Source organism: Grammomys surdaster, unplaced genomic scaffold (genome assembly GCF_004785775.1).
Source record: "Grammomys surdaster isolate TR1022 unplaced genomic scaffold, NIH_TR_1.0 126219, whole genome shotgun sequence".
NCBI classification, from domain to species: domain Eukaryota; kingdom Metazoa; phylum Chordata; class Mammalia; order Rodentia; family Muridae; genus Grammomys; species Grammomys surdaster.
This window is the reverse complement of record NW_021621022.1, coordinates 2,220,645-2,243,256: the sequence shown is the minus strand read 5'-3', so window position 1 is coordinate 2,243,256 and position 22,612 is coordinate 2,220,645. Positions and strand designations below refer to the sequence as shown.

The 22,612-nt window shown below is 47.8% G+C and overlaps 1 protein-coding gene across 2 annotated transcripts; it reads right to left on the bottom strand.

The window, feature by feature from the left end:
- Positions 1-877: 877 nt before the first annotated feature.
- On the bottom strand, positions 878-22,162 carry Ctsb (cathepsin B). 2 transcript variants are annotated; one of them, XM_028758750.1, is made up of 10 exons: positions 22,063-22,162; positions 10,413-10,562; positions 9,825-9,910; positions 8,438-8,552; positions 7,830-7,948; positions 6,080-6,165; positions 5,703-5,846; positions 4,908-5,024; positions 2,144-2,272; positions 878-1,689 (listed from the first exon to the last, which is right to left on the bottom strand). In XM_028758750.1, the coding sequence occupies exons 2-10, from the start codon at positions 10,536-10,538 to the stop codon at positions 1,592-1,594; spliced, it is 1,020 nt and encodes a 339-aa protein (XP_028614583.1). In that variant the 5' UTR covers positions 10,539-10,562; positions 22,063-22,162; the 3' UTR covers positions 878-1,591. The 2 variants fall into 2 exon arrangements, with proteins under 2 accessions (XP_028614583.1, XP_028614584.1); XM_028758751.1 differs by lacking the exons at positions 7,830-7,948; positions 9,825-9,910; positions 10,413-10,562; positions 22,063-22,162 and having other exon boundaries at positions 8,438-8,511.
- Positions 22,163-22,612: the final 450 nt, after the last annotated feature.

The following is a 22,612-nucleotide window of genomic DNA, read 5'->3' as shown; positions in this document are numbered from 1 at the left end:
CTGCCTCCTGAGTACCCATTTGTCATCTTGTACCCAAGGAAGACGGCTCCTGACAAGCCCAAAAATGAGCCACAAGGATAGTCTGGTTATGGAAGACATCTAAAGCCACCCCCAAGTATGTGAGAACAAGACTGGTTTCTCAGGCTCCTTCAGTGAGGGAGGGGATACCCAAGGTCCTCTCTTAATTTAGCCCATCTTCACTGGCTATAGGAGGGTAGGGAGTTGCAGGTGGGCATGTGGTGAGGCAAGAAAGGAATGTAGGAGGGACTGTTGATGGAATGGAGGACAGGCAGAACTGTCCTCCAGTACTGAAGCCCCAGTACCCAAGTCAGGTTGCCTCAACCTCTGAGTTACATTTCTACACTCGCCAGGCATTCAGAGCTTCTTTGATAAAGTTCTGATTGCCAACACAGGAAGGCAAGCTTCCTCAGATTCCAGAGAACCAGCCCCTTATTTAGCAGGAAAAGTAACATCCACAGAAAAACGAAGCCAACTGCAGAACGACGAAGCCAATGCTGATTAGTGAGGGCCCCCCCCCCCACTCCCTCTGAACTACAAAAAGTCCATGAAATCCAGTGACCCAGAAAGCTTAAAACATAGTGGACAAGCTTTGGCTCACTCCAGGGAAATGTAGACCTCTCTAGGAAGATGGCAGCCCTGGTCTTATGTGAATACATATGAGTGCCTGCCTTGGTTAATTAAAGGTGAAGTGAGAGAAGCTCACTTATCTCTAAGCAGGAATAAGTGCTCCAAGGCGTGAGCAGTTCTAGGTGTGGTTTCTGAGAGTGACAGGAAACCAGGGAGAGAGACTCTACAAAAGCCTTGAAAATGCAGCACAGAACCGCTCACCCTGCCTTCAGAAGGCTGAGAGCCGAAGTCAAGCAGAGGGAGAAATGGTTTATTGGCACAGTCATTCCTTGTTAAACTGACAGAGTTAAGTGGTGACAACAACAAAAAGTAGGTTTTTCCCAGACTAATTTCATTGTGGTGTCTGTCGGTCACTCAGCAAACCGTGACCATGTAGCTTGTTTTAGGCCATACAATTGGAGATGATCTTTAATACCAGTACAGCTCTTTATACTCAGTTGAGGTACACAAAGCATAAAATCCTATTGAGAAAGCATTGGCTGAGGACAGGACCAAGGAGAGCTGGCCGCATTACCAATGAAGATGGATGCAGATGCCTTGGGAAAAGGTAGTGTTCTCCAGAGAACTGCGTTGGGCCGACAATGCCTGCCATAGCCCTAGAAGTGAGTAGCTTCAAGGTGCAGCTGACGGGTGGCATCTGTCCTCTCACCACGAAGTTGGTGTACAGCAGGCACTACAAACAGCACTAGTCTAGGGAGAGGCTAGGATGCAGGCTGTGGTAACTGTCATGGGATAGGCTAGAAGGAAGCCAGGTAAGGAGAGAGTGCTTGGAGGGTAGCTCTGATGGCAAGCAGCTCTAGTCCAGTCCCAAACCTTGCCGAAAGCTTCATGCATGTCAGGTGAATTCAAAGAAACAAAGACTCTCCTGTCTGCCTCACTCTCTGCCAGGGTTACTAAATTGTGGGAAAAGCCCCTAAGGACTGGACAATCAAGTCACAGCAGGTTAAAATCTTCCCCAGTACTGCTCAGTGCGTGGGATTCCAGCCACAATTTCTGATTCAATTCCACAGTGGTTCTCTCCTCTGAGGATTTTAAAGAAGCCTGGGATGGAGAAAAAGTAAGGTGCTTTTAAAGTATGCTCTGAATTTGGTCTAACACTTATTTTCATATGATGCCCCACTCTATAACCGAGGCTGGCCACATAATACACTCCATCCTAAGTGCTAGGGTTACAGGAGCAGAGATTACAGCCATTATGTCCAGTGGCCTTAAGCCTGACCCTTGTTGGTATACTCAGATTCATCCAGACCTCGGGGTGAGCTACCTGATGCCCAGCATCATCTGAGACCATCCCCTCAGTTCCCTTCATATGCTGCTCGTGCAATGGGAACCGTATACAAAGCCATGTGGAGCTCTGGGGCTGAGATGGTTCTAGAACAAAGGATCTATATACTTAGGTGGTCAAGTCTACACCTTGGGCACAGTAGAGCAAAGGGGCTATGATGCTATGGCCCTTAGCTGCTTATGTAGTGTGAGGAGGGGGACGGACACTCACCATTATCACCCCAATCAACGTTCCAGGAGTTGGCTACCAGCCAGTAGGGAACTCCATTCTCTACTCCCCAGCCCAGGATGCGGATGGCGTGGCCACCCATCATTTCACCGGCTTCATGCTTGTATACTCCTGAAGAAGAAAAAGGCAGTTATGACTGAACACAGGTCACTGACCAGCCCACAGATTCCTAAGACAACCACCCACCCAGTCAGAAGTAATAGGCTGACAGGAACCAACCAGTCTTCTACACGGAAACCTCTAGAAGGCTGGAGGAGGGGCTAAGATGAGCACTTGCTAGCCTGTCAAGGCCCTGGGTTGGGTCTCCAGCACCAACAAAACCAGTCTTTATCAGAGAGCTTTGATGTGTGATTTGAATAAGAATAGCCACAGGCTCAAGTTTAAATGATTTGTTACCAGGGAATGGCACCATTTGGAAGAATTAGAAGTGTCAGAAAGATTAGGGAAAGTTGCTTAGTGTGTCACTGAGGGGTGGGGGGGCGAGGGGTGTCCTCTGTCTGTCTCTGTGGTACCCCTTGCCCCCCGTTTGCGCATACACCTGTGCACTGAGATGTAGTTCTCAGCTACTGCTCCAGCAGGTCTGGGGAGTCACACTCCCTGCCATGATGATAATGGACTAACCCTCTGAAGCTGTAAGCAAGCCTGCATTAAATGCTGTCTAAGAGTTGCCTTGGGCCAGGCGGTGGTGGCGCACGCCTTTAATCCCAGCACTTGGGAGGCAGAGGCAGTTGGATTTCTGAGTTTGAGGCCAGCCTGGTCTACAGAGTGAGTTCCAGGAAAGCCAGGGCTACACAGAGAAACCCTGTCTCGAAAAACCAAAAAAGAAAAAAAAAAAAGAGTTGCCTTGGTTATGGTGTCTCTTCAGAGCATCAGAACAGTGAACAAGAAAAGGAGTGTCTCTTCACAGCAGAAGAACAGTTATCTATGAAAAGGAGTATTCTTTTATATTATGTGGCCATATATATATGTATGTGTATGTATGTATGGAGGGGTGTGTGTGGGTGTTTGAGAAAAGGTTTAAAAAGCCCAAGTTGGCCTTAAACCTCACAATTCTGCCTCTGCTTCCCGAATGCTGGAATTACATATGGGTGCCGCTATATCTGACTTAAATGTGTATGTGTATACTTTTTTAAAAAAAAAGACAGGGTCTTACTAAATATTCCTAGCTGGCCTGGAACTCACTGTGTAGATCAAGGAAATCTCAGAGATCTGCTTGCCTCTGCCTTCTGAGTACTAAAATTAATGGTGTACACTACCATGAGCAGCACTTCAAAAATATTTTTAGAAGCCCAGCGCATTCAAGAATGCAAATTTTAAAAAGCAGGACCCTACAAAAGTATTGTTTGGTTGGCTTTAAAATAAAGGTTCTGTAAACTCTTAAGTTATGAAGCAAACTTAAAACCCAAAGGCCAATTACTTGTTTCACACCCTGAAATTTCATGTCAGGGTTCATCTGTGAAGCTTTAGATAGCTTTCGGGAGTTTTCAAGTTCCTGCTCTGGGGTTCGCTGGAGAGGTAAGGGAGAGATGGGTGTATGCTACTGTCTGCTGACCTAAGCGGCACTACTCAGGTGTTCAGAGATCTGGTCAACCTTCCACTTCAGGGTGATTCACTTTTCAAACTGAAATGCATCTTAGGGTACAGGTGCTGTGATGGCTGTTCTTGGTTGTCAGCTTGACTACACCTGGAATTAACTAAAACGCAAATAACTGAGCACACATGTGAGGAACTGTTTTCTTAATTAAATAATTTGAAGTGGGAAGACCCACTTCTAATCTGGATCTCTGAGGTGGGAAAGATCCATCTTTAATTTGGATTGCCTGCTGGCAGCTTTTATAAAGGATATGGAAGAAAGAAACTCTCTCTTTGCCAGCTTGCTCTTGCTAGTAAGTCATTCCTTCACTGGCATTAGAGCCTTCTTCTTGAGACTCCAGCATATGCTGAAGACCAGCTGCAACATCTATCCTCATGGACTGAACTACTGGACTTTTGGACCTTCTGTTAGTAGACAGTCATTGTTGGAGTACCTAGATTAGACCACAGCCTGTAAGCCACTATAATTAATCCCCTCCAGATAAAAATAAAAACAGACAGACACGTTATTTAAGTTGTTCCTCTACAGCAGTGGCTTTCAGCCTTCCTAGTGCTGCAATCCTTACAGGTCTTTATATCGTGATGGCCCCAACCATAAAATTATTTTTGTTTCTACTTTATAACTGTAATTTTGCTGTTATGAATAGTAATGTAAATATCTGATACACAGGATGTATTTTCATTGTTACAAACTGACTGAGAACCACTGCTCTAGAGAACTCTGATTCTGTGTTGTCATCCCAGCTACATGGATAGCTGAGGTGATCTAGGCCTTTGCAAAGAGAAAGAGAAAGGACCACTGTCAAATGTGGATGAGAGACAAAGACAGGAGTGATTGCTGTAGAAGGCAGAAGCAACAGCAGAGTGGAGAGCTGAGCTGGGCTGGGCTGGCAAGGTTGAAGAGGGACCCTAGAGAGGCTCTGTGGAGACCAGTGAGAGCCAGTGAGCACAGAAGTAGGAGGCTGTGACCATCAGACCACCACCACCACAGGCTGACCATCTGCCCAGAGAAGAGAGCAGGAGGGAGACTGTCTCCAGTCCCCTCCCAAAGCCCCTGCCTTTCTCTCTGTGAGACCTGCTGGCTTATGTAGACTCTGAGCCCCTGAGCTCTGACTTCCTTCCAACCCTGGCTGCTGTTGGAGTCAACTGGTACCTGATTTGTAAGTCAGGAAGTCAGCAAACACAGTGAAGGCACCCTCCACTGGGCCGTTTTTGTAGATTTCCGCCATGATCTCCTTCTCGCTGTCAGACACACTGTAGGAAGAGTACCCTGCAGAAGGAACAAAGCTGGTCAGGGTGAGGAGAAAGTGCTTCCAGCCCTTCTAGGCCTCCAGAAGAGGTCAAGGAAGGCTTCCCTAGGAAGAAGTTAAGCACAGCTAGACAGTCCTAGAAGAGACTAAGAGGATCCCAAGATTAAAAACCAGGTTCAAACCCCTTGCAAAACAACCACCTGCTGGGTCCCTTGGAGCTCAAATGGGCTGAGATAAGACAGAGTTTGGACTAGACAAAGCATGCAGTGTGCATCTCTGTTCAGTGAGACAGGTGCGAATTACTTCAGCTTCCCTTCTTATTTTTTTTATTTTTTATTTTTTTGGAGTTTTGAGACAGGGTTTCTCTGTGTAGCCCTGGCTGTCCTAGAACTCACTCTGTAGACCAGGCTGGCCTTGAATTCAGAAATCCACCTGCCTCTGCCTCCCAAATGCTGGGATTAAAGGCATGCGCCACCACCGCCCGGCCCGCTTCTCTTCTTGCTGCTCCTGGGTTTTTTCCTGGGTAGCTCTGGCTGTCTTGGAACTCTCTATAGACCAGTCTGGCCTTGAACTCAAAAAGCTACCTGCCTATGCCTCCCAAGTGTTAGGATTAAAGGTGTGTACCACCACCACCCGTATCTGGACTCTTAACACTCAATGACTTTGGCTTCTTCCTCTTTCAGCAGGCCCCAGCTTACCAAAGTGCTTATCATCTTTGTAGGATGAGGAGTAGCCAGCTTCACAGTTCTTGTTGCACTTGGGAGTATCTCCTTCTCCAGTGCACGGGGGACGGCTGCCATTGACATGGTGCTCACAGGGAGGGATGGTGTATGGTAAGCAGCCTGACAGATGGAGAGGACAAGATGGTATTAACCTGCAACCCCCACTGCGAGGGGGACCCCCAGGCCAGACCATGTCTACATCCTGTGGACAGCTCCTGTATTGAGGATGGTCTGGCTAACTATCCATCAGCAGGCCCTCTACCCTTAACCTTCCCCTTACCATAGAAAAGGAAGCCACTAACACTTGCTTGTAAAATGCACCTGAGAGACAGGAATTGTGGGCAAACACTCACCTACATGAGAATTGTAGACTCCACCAGAAACCAGGCCTTTTTTCGTCCAGAAGTTCCATGCTCCAGAGGGATAGCCACCATTACAGCTGAAAAAAGAGCTTTTGTCAATGACAAGATAGCCCCAGCTGTTCCCATGCACCACTACATGGTACAAATGCCAAGGTCCCCCTGCGAATACTCTGTCCTCACAAGAATCCTCCCATAGTCCAGCATCCCAAGTCATCTTCACTCCACTGGCACCCCACTAGGGACTCAAACAAGCTCCATCTCTGTCCACAAGGACTCTCTTTTTCATGTCCATATCAAACAGAGCTTCAGCACTCTCCTCTTTCTGGAACAGTTGTTCTCAACTGCACAATTCCCTGGAGTAGAGTAGCCTCCCCACCCCTTACTGTTTTCATTCTTCTTCTTCTCTTTTTTTTTCCCAAGGCAGGGTCTCTCCTTGTAGACCTACCTGTCCTAGAACTTGTTATATAGACCAAACTGAGATCCTCCTGTTCTGCCTCCCAAGTGCTGAAACTAAAAGCATGCCATCACCAGGCCTGGGCTAGTTTGATTTCCAAGGTTTTAGTTATGTATACCATCAACTAAGGTCCAAACATGTTAAGTGGAAAATTAACTCAGCTTTAAATTTCATGCTTTCCTGAGCAGCATGATGAAATCTTGCACTCCCTTGGTCCATTCAGTATGGAACATAAAGCATCTCTGTCTAAGGTATCCATGCTGTATACTGTATACATGACTCTCTCTAGTCAATTGAGGGCCATCTTGGTTATGGAATCCACAGCTGTGACGTGGAGATGGGTTCAAGTAATCCCTGATGGTCAATTGTAAGGTCAGTGATACTGACAGCTCAGACAAGTCAAATGGAAACTGTAAATGCCTTCTTCATGTTTTCACATGAAGCACAAGTTCTGAACTTAATGAGAAAAATAAAAATAAAAACTGAGGTTGCTAAGATCTAATGACTCTTCTGTACCTTAAATCATGAAGGAAGATTCATGTTGCCTTCACTGCCACCTGTTGGACTCTAAAAATTACAGCCACAGTGAATGTGCCCCTGGTTTATTTAAGGCATGCTCTTAAGTTGGGGGCTGCACTTAGGAGAACCCCTTGCAAAACAAGGTGTGGTGTCCCTTGCAGCTCCAAAGCATTAGGCAGACTAGGGACGCATGAGTCGTGGCCTGGTGAGACACAGGCATTACCCTGTCTCTCTCTTCCTGCTGTTCCTAGACTACTGATGTGAGGTCTAGACACACACACTGTGGAACTCGCAGGAATGTCTAACCTGAACCACTGTTAGAGAATAAGGGCCAAACAACACCGGTGAGCACCTGAGTTATGAACTGAGTTTCTGGAACAGAAAGCCCACCCACCATCTGGAGTCCATCATCCTTGTAGAGCAGAGCAGTATGTTTCCCTGAACATATGGTTCCCTGAACATTCCCAGTGTGGTTGGGGGTGAGGGATGATGAGGGACAAATGAGGACAAAAGCCAGACATGGAACAGAAAACAAGCACAACGTTTGGAGACAATGTTCTTTCTGGCAGGACTCTATCCCCACAGAGTTGAGGCAAGTTTGGCTCCGAGAAGCTCAGCGGCAGCAGCTACAACAGAGTCTGCCTGCAGATCCTCATGTCTCCCTCTGTCTCAGCCATGAGAACAGCTTTCTCCTCCCCAGGGACCCTGAGTTACTCAGCACAAGGAGGAAGGGGTTAGGGTCTCAAGGAACAGGTGACCAACACTTACCCTTCCCCGCACTGGAAACCACAGCAGGTCAGCAGGTCCTCAGCAGACACCTCCACGTTCACTCGGCCATTGGTGTGAATGCAGATTCGGTCAGAAATAGCTTCCGCTGCCCCAAATGCCTGTGGTAATATTAAGTCTTGTTTGGTAAGAAACTTGTTTTGCCTGAAGCAGGGAGGGCCTTTGACCTTCTGAGTCGGGAGAGTCCCTTAGGCTCACACTTAGTGTTAAAGAGACTAATCCAGGCCTTCTGCCTGAGGACTTGTCTCACAAGGAGCAAATTCCAAGGCGGGAGCCAGCATGGGTGCAGGAGAGCCACCAAGAGTCAGAATAACTGAACTGTTTCATTTTGTGAGACTATGGATGGGCCACAGATGGCACCCCAATACTGGGAACACATTTAATGCACTAAACTATGTGCTTAGTGAAGTTCCATTTTCTGTCATGTGTGCTTTGCCCTAACTCAGAAATCAGCTTGCTGTCAGACACAGGGAAGAAACTGACTGCAAACATTTCCTCTCTTGCCTTGTCATGGCTGGTCCCTCCCCCGTATACCAATCACACCCCAACCAGTCTTCTTCCAGAAGCCCTCCCCACCAGCAGGGTCTTACCCAACAAGAGCCGCAGGACCCCTGGTCTCTAATCTGTTTGATGGTCGGGCATTGGGACCACTGTTCTCGTGCATCAAAGGTTTCAGGTAGGTTTATGTCGTCACCGAACCCAACCCTGGACAAAAGAAGGACTATTGCAACTACAATTCACTCCCCACGCCTGAAAGACTCCGTAGAGAGTGGCTGTCCCCAGTCTGGGCTGTCTCTCCCAGGCAGGAGGCAGCCTTTACCACGGTCCACTATTCTGTGTGACTCAGCACCATGTATACCTGCTCTACGCTCACTTAACAGGTATTTAGCCATCTGGCCCATGGGATATAGGTATGAGTTTTCTGCCCCCATCACAGATATCTGTCCTGATATTTCAAGGGGTTTCTCCCCCCACCCCCCACTTTTCTTTCCTTTCTTTTTTTTAAGATAGGATCTGGCTATGTAGCCCAGGCTAGCCTGGAATTCTTCACCCTTCCTACCTTGACCAACTCCTTAGTGAATGTCAGAATTACAAGCATATCTCATCACATCTCATTCAAGCTACTGTAAATAACAATAATTCTTCAGGCTTGTTTAGTATAGTGGGTATGCAAGGGAAAGCATCTGGGAGGCATCCTTTTCTGTCCAGCCCTGGGATTTATTTTATTTCCCTTGAAGAGACATTTAGCAATGCACTAGGGTAGATGTGCCTACCCTAGGTGTTACAGCTGTCTACAGAAAAACTCTTTCATTAGATCTACAGATGTAACAACAGCTGAGCACTCATCAAGCATGTGTGATATGTGAAGCATGTGTGATCAGTCCTCAGTCTGATGGCCGGGACTGCTATGGGGGCTGGATGTAGATGAACGTGTCTGGCAGGAAGATCCTGAGTTCAAGGCCAAAGGGACCCACTCAGGGCACAGTGTATCTCTGTGGCTGTTACCAGAAGGGAGAGCCAAGAAAAGCCCTGCAGTATGGGCCTTTGCTCCCATATGTGTTCTGCCCTGAGTCTAAAGCAGTCTTCTCCCACCTTTCTCACTTGGAGTTTCTAACATACTAAACTGTGCCTTGCCTTGTCTGACTTGAGTTAGACAACATCATCACCATCCTCCGATGGTCATCCTTAATCCTTGCTAAGAACAACTTCTGCATAAAAATGTCTATTGCAGTTTCCCAGAAAAAATAAAATATTAATGGTAATTTCTATGGATTCTCCTTGAATTATTCAGAGCTGAGTGTAGCCAGACCTCAGCTGCCAAGTCTGGGACCTCACATAGGATGCAGGAGTCTCTGAAGAACACACCTAGGGAATCCAGAGAGATTCCCTCCTACCTCTCCCTACACCCCAACACAAGCACCACTGTTCACAAGCCTGTATGTGGGGGCAGTGCCCACTCTAGGCTGTGTCACTCACCTTCCTGGCAGCTTGGGTCCACCCAGGACAGTACCACACAGCTTCTTCAGATAGCTTACGTCAACATTGTAGAAGTTGCGTCCAGCCTGAAAGAGAGTCACACCAGGACAGTCACCTACCCACCAAGGGGTTTCCCATGATGGGATGGGTAGATCAGGGGTCCTGTCCAATTCAGGGAGCTAGGGGACAGGCAGAGTGATTCAGGGTCAGAGCACAGTTCTCAGACCATAGTGTCTTCTCCAATCTTTCAGTTGTTAGCAGGAGACCTGTCACAGACCCGGAGGAAATGACGGCAAAAGTAGTTAGGAACCTCTTCATCTTCCATAGGAGCTTTCCCAGAGTCCACCTCGTTCCGAAGCCCACTTATCCCTCCATACACCTCCATGTACCAGGTTCACATGTATCTGTACTTCCATGCAGACAACATGGAGATCAGAGAGGAAGGTGGTGTCTTCCATGAGCTTCAGCTTCCAGAAAAGAATGCCCTACAGCCAGTCACCTCAGAGGCAGTGTGCACAAGGTGACCCAAAGCAGGGATCCACAAAGACAGACAGACACAGACAGACAGGAAACAACAGCACAGCCTACCTGCCATGTTGTATTCTGTTTGTTGATATAGTTAATCAGGTCATCCGACAGTGGGTGGAAGGAAGGCTTGTCATGGGCACTGGTCAGTGCCAGCAGGCAAGAGAGAAGGATCAAGGACCACCACATCCTGGAAACTGGATCTGCACTCACCTGGAAAGGATATAGGTGTCATCAAAACAATGTCCGTCCACACTCCGGCCTCCTGCTGTCTTCACGGCCTCACCGTGAAGCCCAGTTTGATGGGAGCTGATATCACACAACAATATATATGTCCCCTCCTGGTTATTTTTAAACTGTATGTACCTGATGAACTAAGTTTAAGAGGGTCTCTCTGGTGTTCTAGAGTTAGCTTTAAGCTGGATGTAATGTGAACCCTGTACTGGGAAGTCTAAGGTATTAGAATAGAGTTCAGCCTGAGCTATGTAGCTACAGCCTACCTCAAAAAAACAAAACAAGGGGGCTGGAGAGATGGCTCATCGGTTAAGAGCACTGACTGCTCTTCCAGAGGTCCTGAGTTCAAATCCCAGCAACCACATGGTGGCTCACAACCATCCGCAATGAGATTCGATGCCCTCTTCTGGTGTGTCTGAAGACAGCTACAGTGTACTCATAAATAAAATAAATAAATCGTAAAAAAAATAATCTTAAAAAAAAAAAAAAAAAAACAAGATGGGGGGGGTGACCGGGAGGGAGCAGTAAGCGGGATGTAAACTGAGTAAGTTAAAAAAATAATTCATTAAAATTAAAAAATAAAAACACAACTCCAAAACCATCAGTCTGTGAGTCCTAAGGAGAGTCAATGGGTAAGGAAACTAAAAAAAAAAAAAAGCGCAGGGTTTACAAGCCTCACTTAAAGACATGTAAAATGACACCTTAAACTCATTCCGTCTGTATGTATGTGTGCAGGTTTGAGGACAAGTTCTAGGAGCTGGCTCTTTCCTGTCACTTTAGGCTTAAGCTATCTCCCCAGGTAGGCTAGTGTCAGCTGCTGGTAACTAAGGAGCCACACTGACTGTGCCAGGGACACCACGCTCCCAGAAGCCCCTCTGATATTTCCTGTCACTCAAGTGCTTTGCTTCCAGCTCCTGAGAAGGAAAACTACTACAATACCTTGGCCCTTAGACCTTGAGAACTGACTCAGGAGACCAGTCATTTCCAGCTCAACTCGTGAGTCACCCTCTTGGGCAAGTAGATAATAAAGAAAGGCCAGGCCTTTCCTGGATGCTGACATGTGGTTTGAACCTGGTGGGAGCAACAGTAGGTGTGGGTAGGCTGGGACCCTGCCCTGACTCTAGGGCTTACAGGAGTGAGTGCTCTACATCAAGGTCAAAGGTCGAAAGGACACTGGAACACAGACTTACTCCTCCTGCCTGCTTCCTGAGTGCTGGATCATAGACATGAAATGTACTGAAGGAAAACTAAAAATTCTCAATTAAGATCAAGCAGCAGAGTTGTGTCCTCAATGAGTCAGAACAATAGGCTGGTGTGTGTGGTAGGTACACAGGATGGAGTCTGACTCTATAAGAATAATGTGTATGGACAGAAAGAATATTATGGAAAAGATCCAATGGAGGCCTTCTGGGACATCCTTACAATATATTATAAAATGCCTAGTGACACTGGCTCAGAAAAGTTCTATTTTAAAAAAAGAGTCAGCCCACTCAAAACTCATCTTGGGTGTGAGAAGAGTGTGTGTGGGCTAGGGAAGAGGAAGTGACACACTCCTGCAGATGTGCTTACACAGCTGGCTGCCTGTCCTGGGAAAACAGGGAGGGGCTAACTCTGTACACCTGGCTCCTCAAAAACAAACGTGCTACACAGAAGGCAGACAGCCCTCAGAAACATGCAAGTGAGGCAAGCTTGTAATCCTAGGTCTCAGGAGGATGACCCCTGGGGAGCAAGGCTTCAAGACTATCCTTGGCTACACTGTGATACACAGAATGAAACAAGTAAAACAGCTGCACACAAAACTCCCTAGAAAGCCTAAAACTGGCATAAAACATAACCCTTTAGGCATCACAGTAAAATTAAGTCTTATGGCAAGGAGATGGCTCTGCAGGTAAAGGGGCTTGCAGCCAAGCTAAATGAGTTTGATCCCATGATTAACGAAGGAGAAAACTGACTCTTACAATGACCGAGATATACGAGAAGAAGAAGAAGAAGAAGGAGGAGGAGGAGGAGGAGGAGGAGGAGGAGGAGGAGGAAGAAGGAAGAAGGAAGAAGGAAGAAGGAAGAAGGAAGAAGGAAGAAGGAAGAAGAAGAAGAAGAAGAAGAAGAAGAAGAAGAAGAAGAAGAAGAAACAAAAAACAGAGCTCCCTTTAAAGGCTTTGTATCCTCTATAAAACAAGACTTGGAGCTCAGAGGACTTGGGGCTGAGATGCAGCTGAAATTGTGGGCTTAGCATACCTGAGACTCCGAGTTCCAACCCTAGCACTACACACTCTCACATCAGAAACACAGGACGATCACAATGGGGAAATGGATACAGTGACAGTGGAAAATGGACTATCACACATAGACTCACCCCAACTGGCCTGGAACTTGCTACACAGACCAAGCCAACCTTGAACTTACAGTGACCTTCAGGTTTCTGCCTTTTGAAGGATGTGACTGCAAGTGCACCCCAGCACACCTACCAAGGAATCCACTCTTTGATGAAGAACCACAGCCTTGAAGACTAAGACCTTTGAAAACGGCCCTTGAATGCATTACCCACTATCTCCCGACCCACCATCTCGTGCCACCAATAAGGGTTCCTCCTTACGAGCTTTCTCTCCAGCACACTTATGGTTGCGTTTCCAGTGACTCACAGACAGCTGTCTCACATGACCGTGTGTCAGCCATCACACGGCCTCCAATCACACTGTTAGGTAATTGTGTCTCCTTTCTTCTTTTCAGCAGCACTCTCTGCCTTGTACTTGGATCTTGTGTGTGTGTGTGTGTGTGTGTGTGTGTGTACAAGTATATACAAGTACAATACATGTGTGTACCTCTGGGGACCAGGACAACCACAGGTGCTGCTGCCCAGCTTATTTCCAAACAAGGCCTGGACCTTACCAAATAGGCAGGGCTGTCTACCCAGTGAGCCTGCCTCTGCTGCCCCAGTGCTGGAACTAATTACGAAGTGTACACCAACATGCCTGGCTTTTTTACATGGGTTCTGGGAATCAAACTCAGATCCTTATACAAACTCTTTTTCAGCTAAGTCATTTCCTAAGTCCAGAAACTGATTCCTCCAAGACACTGATGCAGAAACCCTAGAGTATCCATCCACTCCCTAGGGTGGGAGTCTAAAGGAAGGGGCTGGCAAATCTGAGGATCTCCTATGTTGAAGGGCTGACACGCTTGGGTTTACAACATACTGTATGTTAGAGGATAAGCATGTCCTGAGATGCCCCACAGGAACTTGGCATTTGTTGCGCTGTTAAATATAAGACAAGTAGAAAGATCCATTTCCATGGTAACTTGAAATTTTAAACAAGTTAAACAAATTTTAAATTTTAAACACGATGTCTTTTGGTTTCTGCCATGGCAAAGAACACATGTACTCCCATTGTCATGGCCACAAGGGTTCCAAGGTTCTGGAGTCTAGATATCCTGGCCACTGCCGCTGCAGGACACTTTCTGGGAAGCTGGGTCTCCATTGGTTCTGCAGCCTACCCCTGGCCCCTGGACTTTATTCGCCCACCCATCATCAGGGATCTATCCAGCTGCAAACCTACGAATTAGGGCTTCAGGAGCTCAGCAGTCTCCACCCAATGTCTAACCCTACTCATACCAAGATGAACCCCAGAGGAAAAGACTTCACCCCCAAATACACAGAATTATCCACTGCTCCTTAAGAGGCTGGGATGAGGGGTGGAATCAAGATGGGATTCACTTGGCCACCAGCCACTGTGTCTGCACGAGGAGGCTAGGCTTTACTGTAGACTGGACACCAACATCCAGATCTTGGTTCTCCACTGTCATCTGTGGGCACTGCCCTTCTCAGAGGCTCAGACCCTGCACTTCTGAAGTCAATGTGCACCCCATTTCTAGGTTATGTGAGAAGCAGAGGAAGGTAGGGAAACCCTGCATCCGTGGACACAGAAAGAAAGAGCTGCTAGCTAGAGAAGGCTCAGCCCCTCTCCCCCTAAACTCACGTCTTTCAGCTTGTGATGGCTAATTCCAGTTTGATCCAAACCCACTCTCAAAGCCTCCACTTGGCAGGACTCAGAGTTAAAACAAGCTTCCACTCTCAGTAAAATCCACAAGCCCTGTCAAAAGGCTTGAGTCCTGAGACTGTATGACGCCTGCTGTCCCTACCTAGGGCACCAGTAACTGATTCCCTGAAGATGCCAGTCTTTTCAGACATCACACACACAAGCGCTTTGGTGACACAGCCAATAGTGACAATGACAAGCTAAGTGTCCATAAACCTGCCAACCTGTCACGGGTTCCATGACTTTGCCTTAAATAGCCATGGGCTTTCGCTTCCCCTAGTTTAGCAAGCACTTCCTTGTATTTCCCCATTCTGTGATTTTCACTTTAGTTAACAGAAAGTCTTTATTTCACAAAAGAGGGGGGCTGGAAGAGCTAACCTTCCTCCTCTTCCAGGTATAGAAGTAGAGGGAAGTTGTGGGCACAATTTATTTCTAGCTCAAGTCAGCTGGTCCTGGGTTCTACTACCCTCTTTCCTTTTCAAACCTTTGTAGCAATCAGTGTCTCAATGCCCTGCTATTTCTGTCACTGTCACATGAACAGAATGGCCAGTGAGTGGACTGCTGGTCCCATCAACAGCAAAACCATTTCCCAAACTAGCTGGATGCCCTTCCTCAGACAGACGTACTCCTGGGACTCTAGAAGAAAATGGCATAAACATCCAAGGAGAAGCTGACCCCGGGGTGAAGGAAGCATAATGTAACGGCACACTAAACACTGGGGGACAAGCCTGACCAAAAAAAGCTTTCTTGAGTAGTCACACTCTCAGGCAGACTAGAGTCTAAGTCTACATTCTAAAGGCTGCAAGGAGACAGAATATGTAGACCGAAAGTCCCACAGGCCACCTGCCACATCCTGGCACAGGATAAGTGCACACACCCAAAGCAGTCTTCATCCATCTCTCCCTGATTGTGGTTCATGGGACTGACCTCTCACCCACCAGCTCTAACTGTGCAGCCGTAACTGTGGCCGTCCATCACAGATGTGCAGAGGACTCTACACTAGGGAGGTGGGGAGAGGATGGGGAGACTTGCCGGGGCCTTGATGTTGCACTTTATGAGCTTCTCTCCATAAAAAGCAAACTTGTGTAGGCTTTGCCTGTCATTAAGCACACCTGTTCCTCAAGTATTAACCACTTCAGTCCACCCACAGGACAGGACAGTGGGAACTGTATTTCCTTTTGACTGGTTTGCCCAGTTACTCCCAACGCTGGCGTAGCTATAGTGGAAGCAGACACCCTAATCTCAATGGTGGGCAGACAGACCTGAAGGAGGCCAGAGACTCCCCCTTTTGCTAAGGCTGAATCAGCTCTGATGTGGGTTTCCGGATTTCACATCTTTGTTCCTAGTAAAAAACTGTGTTCTTTAGGTTTATGGTGATCCTAAAGAACAAACAGCCTGGGCTGCCCACAGCTACCATCTATTTACCCAGGCACATCGGAGGAGGAGGCTAGAGACACAATTCAATGGCAGAACACTTACCTGCTCAATTGAGAAAATGCCTCCATAAGATCAGACTGTGGGCAGGCCTATATGGCATTTTCTTAACTAGTGATTGATCGGGGAGGACCGAGCCCCTTGTGCGTGGGGCCACCCTTGGGCTGGTAGTCCTGGGTTCTATAAGAAAGAGGGCTGAGCAAGCCAGTAAGCAGCACTCCCCCACCCCCATCGCCTCTGCATCCGCTCCTTCCTCCAGAATCCTGCCCTGTTTGAGTTCCTTTCCTGACTTCTTTCAATGATGAACTACAATGCAGAAGTCAAACTCTTTCCTCCCTAACTTGCTTTTGGTCATGGCGTTTCACCATAGCAATAGTAACTCTAACTAGGACAGGCTCTCATTTAAGAGGGAAAACATGTAATTGTTTGTAGAAAACAAGACAATTTGACTAAGATTTGCAGAGATGCTTCCAAGATGCAGGAGGTAGTTAGTATATTCCCCAAGTCTGCTCCTAAAATATACACAGTACAAGGCTTTTAAAGACCTTGAGATGTAAAATAAGATTAGTGTTTTATGCTTCTCTGCTTGCTCCCTAATTCGACTGCAGGCTAAATTAAGCTCCAGGCTGGTCAGCCTGAGGACCAGGCAGACAACAACAGAAACATTCTGTCTGTAAGCAGGGTACCTTCTCTCCTTTCTGGGGGCCCTCTCAAGGCTACTCTTCGGGAAAGTGCCTCCCTGTACCAGGCTTGGAGCAACCACCAGCAGGCAGAGCGACCAGGTACAACCTCTAGTCTCTGCTAACTGACTACATAGTTCTCTATGTGCACAGCAGTCAATACTTATCATCCTTGAGTAATTATCTTTGTCTTAAAAAGTATCCCAGTTTGAGACCAAGGATATACGACAGCTGACATGTTTGCCTAGCATCCTGGGTTCAGTTCCCAGCATCACATTAAACCAGACATAGGAAGTGCTATATGCCTATAACACCTCATTAAGAGGCAGGATAAAGAGTTCAATGTCATCCTTGGCTACACTGTGAATTCGAGGCCAGCCTGAAATATAAGACTGTCTCAAAATATATCCTTTCCCTACCACATGTCCTATTTGGTATAAAAAAAAATTATGACCATCATATTATTTGTAATAAAGCCTTATATGTGGATGTCTATTCTACTATTTGATATCGAAACACAGTACAGCCCCAAATCCAGAAGGAATCAGTATGCTGAGAATGAGTGTCAGGCTACTTGAATTCTAATATGCCTTGATATACCCTTGACAGGTACAAGCTGGTCAGCACCTTATGCAAGTTGGAAGGACATGTGACCCCCTGTGGGTAAGCATCACCTGCCTGAGCCAGCTCAGTGGGTCAGAGGGTCAGAGGGCAGCCACCTCTGATCTGAGAGCAGAGTATCTGAGAGTTCTGTGTGCTCTGTGGATACTAACTTGGCATTTATCAGCCTTATTCTCTTCCACCCTGCGGGCTGGAGAAGAGCAGTATCGTGGCCAGACTATAGAGTTACTGACCCAATTAAAACAGGTTAACAGTTGAGATCACAGACCATAGGTCCTTCCCAGCATTCAGCTTTTGTAAAACACCAGTTCTGGAAAGAGCCCTCCAGTCTTGTAGAAGGCTTCTATTTCACAGGTGAGGGGAACTGAGGCATGAGACAAGACCATGGGCAGGGTTTGAATGGTCATGCCCGAGTAGGGATCTCTAGGTCAAATTCCACTACAGTTACCTAAGTGACTGTAACCATGTCACAGACTTGCAGGTGACTTCATTTTCTCATAGAGTCTCCCAATGTTACAAACCTCCTGAATTTTAAAAATTAGAAACTAGGGGTTGGAGCAGATGGTTCAGTGGGGAGGGCATTGCTGTGCAGTCATGAGGACCTGGGTCTGACTCCCTAATACCTAGGGAAATGCTGTGAGAACCTGGTGGCCTGCATTTGTAATCTCAGGATTTGGGAGTCAGAGAAAGAGATTCCTGGGGCAAGCTGGCTTGACAGAGTAACCAAATGTATAAGCTCTGGGTATAAATGACCCTGCCTCACAAAGCAGAGTGACTGTGGATGACGCCCAATGTCCCCTGCTACACACAAAACTAACACATATATACACAAAAATAATTAGAAACTACATCCAGGCGCACTTAAGTTCAGATACCCAGGTTTATGGCCTAAAGAACCCAGACAGTTGTAGATATGTGAAGTATACATGCGTTAAGCTCAGCACTTAAAATGCACAGGCAGAAATCTCCAGTGCAAGATCATCCTTGGCCACATATCAAGTTTGCACCCAACCTGGGCTATATGAGATCCTGACTCAAAAACTAAATCCCAAACCTAAACTCAAACTTGTTTTGTTTTTGTTTTTTTTTTGAGACAGGGTCACGATGTGGCCCTAGCTAACTTAGAATTTATTAGATAGACCAAGCTGGCCTTGAAACTCACAGAGTGATAAAATTAAAGTAGTTCACTGCCCTGCTAAGCTAAACCCTAACATTAAAAGTAAAATGAAATGAAATGAAATAAAATAAAATTGGGTGGTGGCACACACTTTCAATCCTAGCACTCAAGAGGCAAAAGCAGGTAAATCTCTGTGAGTTCAAGGTCAGCCTGGTCCACAGAGCGAGTTCCAGGACAGCCAGATAAATGGAAAAACCCTGTCTTAAAAAAAAAAGAAAAATAGAAATAAAAATAAACAAACAAAAAATCCCAAACAATTGAACTTAAGCACAAGTGCTACTAGTGACCAACTACAAAACCAGGGAGGGCTTCACCAAGCAAGGCTTTCCTCTGACAAGGAATTCAACTTGAATTTCTACTCACAGCATGAAGGCACCACTACCATCTGAAACCCATCACACTGACAAGTAGGGTCTGGTAAGCGCTAATGTTAGGATACAGAAACAGGAGCTCCTAAATTGCAAGAAGGTAGCAGGGCCACAGAGGGGAGGGGCACCGTCACTAGCTAGCAGGACAGTAGGTGTGGGGGTCATATGTCCAGTAATTCACCATACTTCTGCTTTGCCCAAAAGAATTTTCTGTGTCACTATAAGCAAGCGTGAAAAAGGAGGAGGGACAGAAATGAAAGTAGGCAATTTTAACTGTCTCTTAAGTCAACATATTCAAGACCAATAAACTAGCTAGGTGTGGTGGCACAAGCCTTTAATCTCAGCACTCAGGAGGCAGACACAGGTGGATCTCTATGAGCTCAAGACCAGCCTGGTTTATATAGCCCTGTCTCAAATAAATGAAGAAGAAGACTAATAAACCAAATTCTCTGGGCACGATAGGGTGCACACCTGCAATCTCAGCGCTTGGGAGGTAGGCAGGAAGAAGATCAAGAGTTCAAAGCCATCCACCCCATGTGGTGAGTTAGCTGGGATACATGAGACCCCTGCCACACTGCCACCTGTCCCCAACAAATTAAAATAACTGTTAAATCAGCAGGTATCAATATCAACAAATCTCACAAACTGAGTGAACAAGACATAGTATAACTAAGTTACATAAAACAATACTTACAGATTGATACATTGTATTTCAAGTGCAGAAGTAGGAAAGAAACTGCTGCCAAAGTCTCTGTGATAGACAAAGCAAGTCCAGGAGCCAAACTGACCTCAACCAAACAAGTCCCACCAGGGAGGAGCCACCTACTTCTATCCCAAACCTGAGCCTGGGAGGTCTCAGGTCTGCAGAAAGGGATGTTTAGACTCGAAGCTAAAAATGAAAGGATTGCTAGATGGTCCAAGGTTTTAATCCCAGCACTGGGGAGGCAGAGGCAGGTTTATCTCTGAGTTTGTGTACCTTGTCATGCCCAGGCCTTTCGGGTCTACATAGCCAGCCAGTTCCAGTCTAGTGAGGACTACACAGTGAGTATAAGTCCTGTTCTAATAAAAATAAATAAATAAATTAAAAAAAAAGCCTAAACCAGGAGCATTAGTTCTTGTCTGTAACCCTAGCCTGGACTATAGGGTAACACCTACCTCAAAAAACTGAGGGACAGTGAAGGGAGGTGACCGGTTAAAGCTGGGTGGGTATGATAGAGTCCGGTGGCAGACTGCATGATTAGGATGCACAAGGCTCTGGGTTGGGTCTCAGCCCGACAGACTGACAAGAGTTTCAGCATGCAGCAAGAGCTCCACCCCTAGAACTTCCACTATGTTCAATGTAGGGCAGAAAATAAACTACAGCAACAAAAGGACTCCAGACTGATCCTCCGCCCTTCCTTAGGCAGCTCCAGCAGAGTACCCGAGATGACCAGAGCAGGGATATGGACTGTTAACTAAGCAGAGACAAGACAGACCTTAGCCCCAACACCTCCCTTCACATCCATCATACTGAAGTCCATGGTTTCCCTTTTGACTTTCAAAAGTCCTATTGCATAGTTCCACCTCACACATAGCTAACATTTTCCCTACATCGGTACATCAAGTCAGTGGCCAACCCGAGACTCAGCTATCTAAAGGTTTCTACCCATACCCATAAGGGCCACAGCCTAGACTGCTGAATCAGCACCTCCAGGGGACAGTTTCAACCTGGAGCCAAGCGCTCCAGCCCTCCGTTGCTTGACTAGTCTGAAAACAAGCCAACATCAAGGCAAGTGCTGGAAACCTCTGCTGGCACCTGGGCTGGTGAAGCACAGGCATGGGCCCACCCCACCTCCCTAGCAGTAAGCCTGGGTCACGTGGATTTAAAGGGGCAAAGGTCATTTTCCTCCAGGAAGCCTTCTTTCAAGCGTGCCTTTTTTTGGAAGGAAGGAGGGGTTAGGAGGTGAAACAGTTTCACTCTGTAGTCCCACTATGTGGAATTCATTATGTAGCCCAGGCTGGTTTCCAATGCACAGTGATTCTTCTGCCTCAGCCTTCCAAGTGCTGGGATTGCCTGGCTCTGGTATGCCTCTGGGAGCTCTGGATTTTTAGGTCACCATGGCCAAAGCCAATGGGAAGCAATTCTCCCCTGAAGGGCTTCGCGGAAAGATGAGAGCACCTTCACCAACATTCTGCCCATGCTACCCGTCTGAATCTGGAGACTGAAGACTATACCTCCGCCGTCCCTCTCAGAGGAGGCACCTGGAGATCAGTCTTCCCAACACACTGGAAGGCGTTCAGCTTCCCTTTGAAACCCACAATTTATCTCCCTCCCCACACAGGTGAGGGGATCTGGTCAGGTGGAGACAAGGTGAGGGTGGGCTTTAGTCCTTTTACTCCAGGCCCCTAGGGGAGCAAGTCCAATTCACCTATCTTGGTCCACATGATCAACACTCTGGGAGTCCATGCTATCTCTCCCGGCCAGCAGGGCCCTGAATGAAGGAGGCTGTCCTGCAAGTACCTCTCCTCCACCACAGTCCCATCATCTTGGCTATGCCCCCCTCCAGGGAAAGGTACTGGCAGCCCCTATCCTTTAGCTCTGCTTCTCTTCCTGTTTCTCGGTTTAACTCTTCGTGCAGTTTCCACCCCAGCCTCCCACTACCAGGTTCCTGTTCTCAATAGAACAGGTCTTTTAGGGTGCCAGGCACTGCGTGGGTTTGTTTGTGGAAAAGTTCCCGGGGCAGATTCTTTAAAATAAGCCACAAAGCTGCACTAGATGCAGGTCAATACTCGCCCTGAGCACCCCTGAGACTCGCAGTCTGCAAGCTGGGAGGGCCAGGGCCGAACCCTTCCCTTTAAGCTCCTCCCTCGGAGCTCCCCGAAGTCCCCACCTCTGCCCTTGAAGTGCGCCAAGGCCACTGGAAAGAAGCCGACCACCGCGGGGTCACCAGGCTCGGCCCTAAAGCGTGAAGGCCGGGAGCTCTGCCGGACTAGTGTGCCGGAGCCTAGGTCTCCTCTTCCAGAGGACCGCGATCCGCCACGGCGCGCAGCATCTAGGGCCGCGGAGGAACCGCGCCTGCGCCCTGGGCAAGCCCGGGGCCTGTCTCCACCGCCGCCGTTCAGCCCGCTCCCCTGACCCCAGCCAAAGGGACTTCCGCAGCGGAGCCACTGCGCCCCGGACAAACTCACCGAGCGCAGCGCGACAGCCAGGGCCTGCAGCCACCGAGCCGAACCGAGCCGCTCCCGGCCTCACCGGTGCACCCCTAAATACCCGCGCAGCTCCGCCCGCCGCTGGGGCTGATTCGTCACGTGACCCCTGGCCGCGCCCCCGCCCCCGCCGGCCCCTCCCGCTTCGTCCCGGGACTCCGCAAGCTGCCTAGCCTAGGCCCGCGCAGCACCGCACAGCATCGCTGTGGTAAACCCGAAAGAAACCGGTGGTTTGTCTGCTCTCTCCATCTCGCACAGAGATGCTCTCCAGGGACCGCTGCAGATACCCTGCACCGGGAAGACATAACATCTTCGTGACATGCATTCATCGGAAAGGCCCCGCGGGATCGGGCACTTGGAAATGGCTGGCGTCCCAGTGGAGCCTCCTGGCCTTATAGTCTGAAGCTCGGACTATAATGGCGTAGAAATTCTCAGACCAAGGAAGGCAATCAAAACTAGAGCTGGGCTGAGACTGTAGCCCAGGAGTAGAACTCTTGCCTACCAAGCCCAAGGCCCTGGGTTCGATCCCCAG

Coding starts and splice junctions, on each gene's coding strand:
- Ctsb (XM_028758750.1), bottom strand. CDS start 10,538: ATGTGGTGGTCCTTGATCCTTCTCTCTTGCCTGCTGGCACTGACCAGT. Junction 8,553..9,824: donor GGACCCAAGCTGCCAGGAAG/GTGAGTGACACA, acceptor TCTTTTGTCCAG/GGTTGGGTTCGGTGACGACA. Junction 1,690..2,143: donor CGTTGATTGGGGTGATAATG/GTGAGTGTCCGT, acceptor TCTCCATCCCAG/GCTTCTTTAAAATCCTCAGA.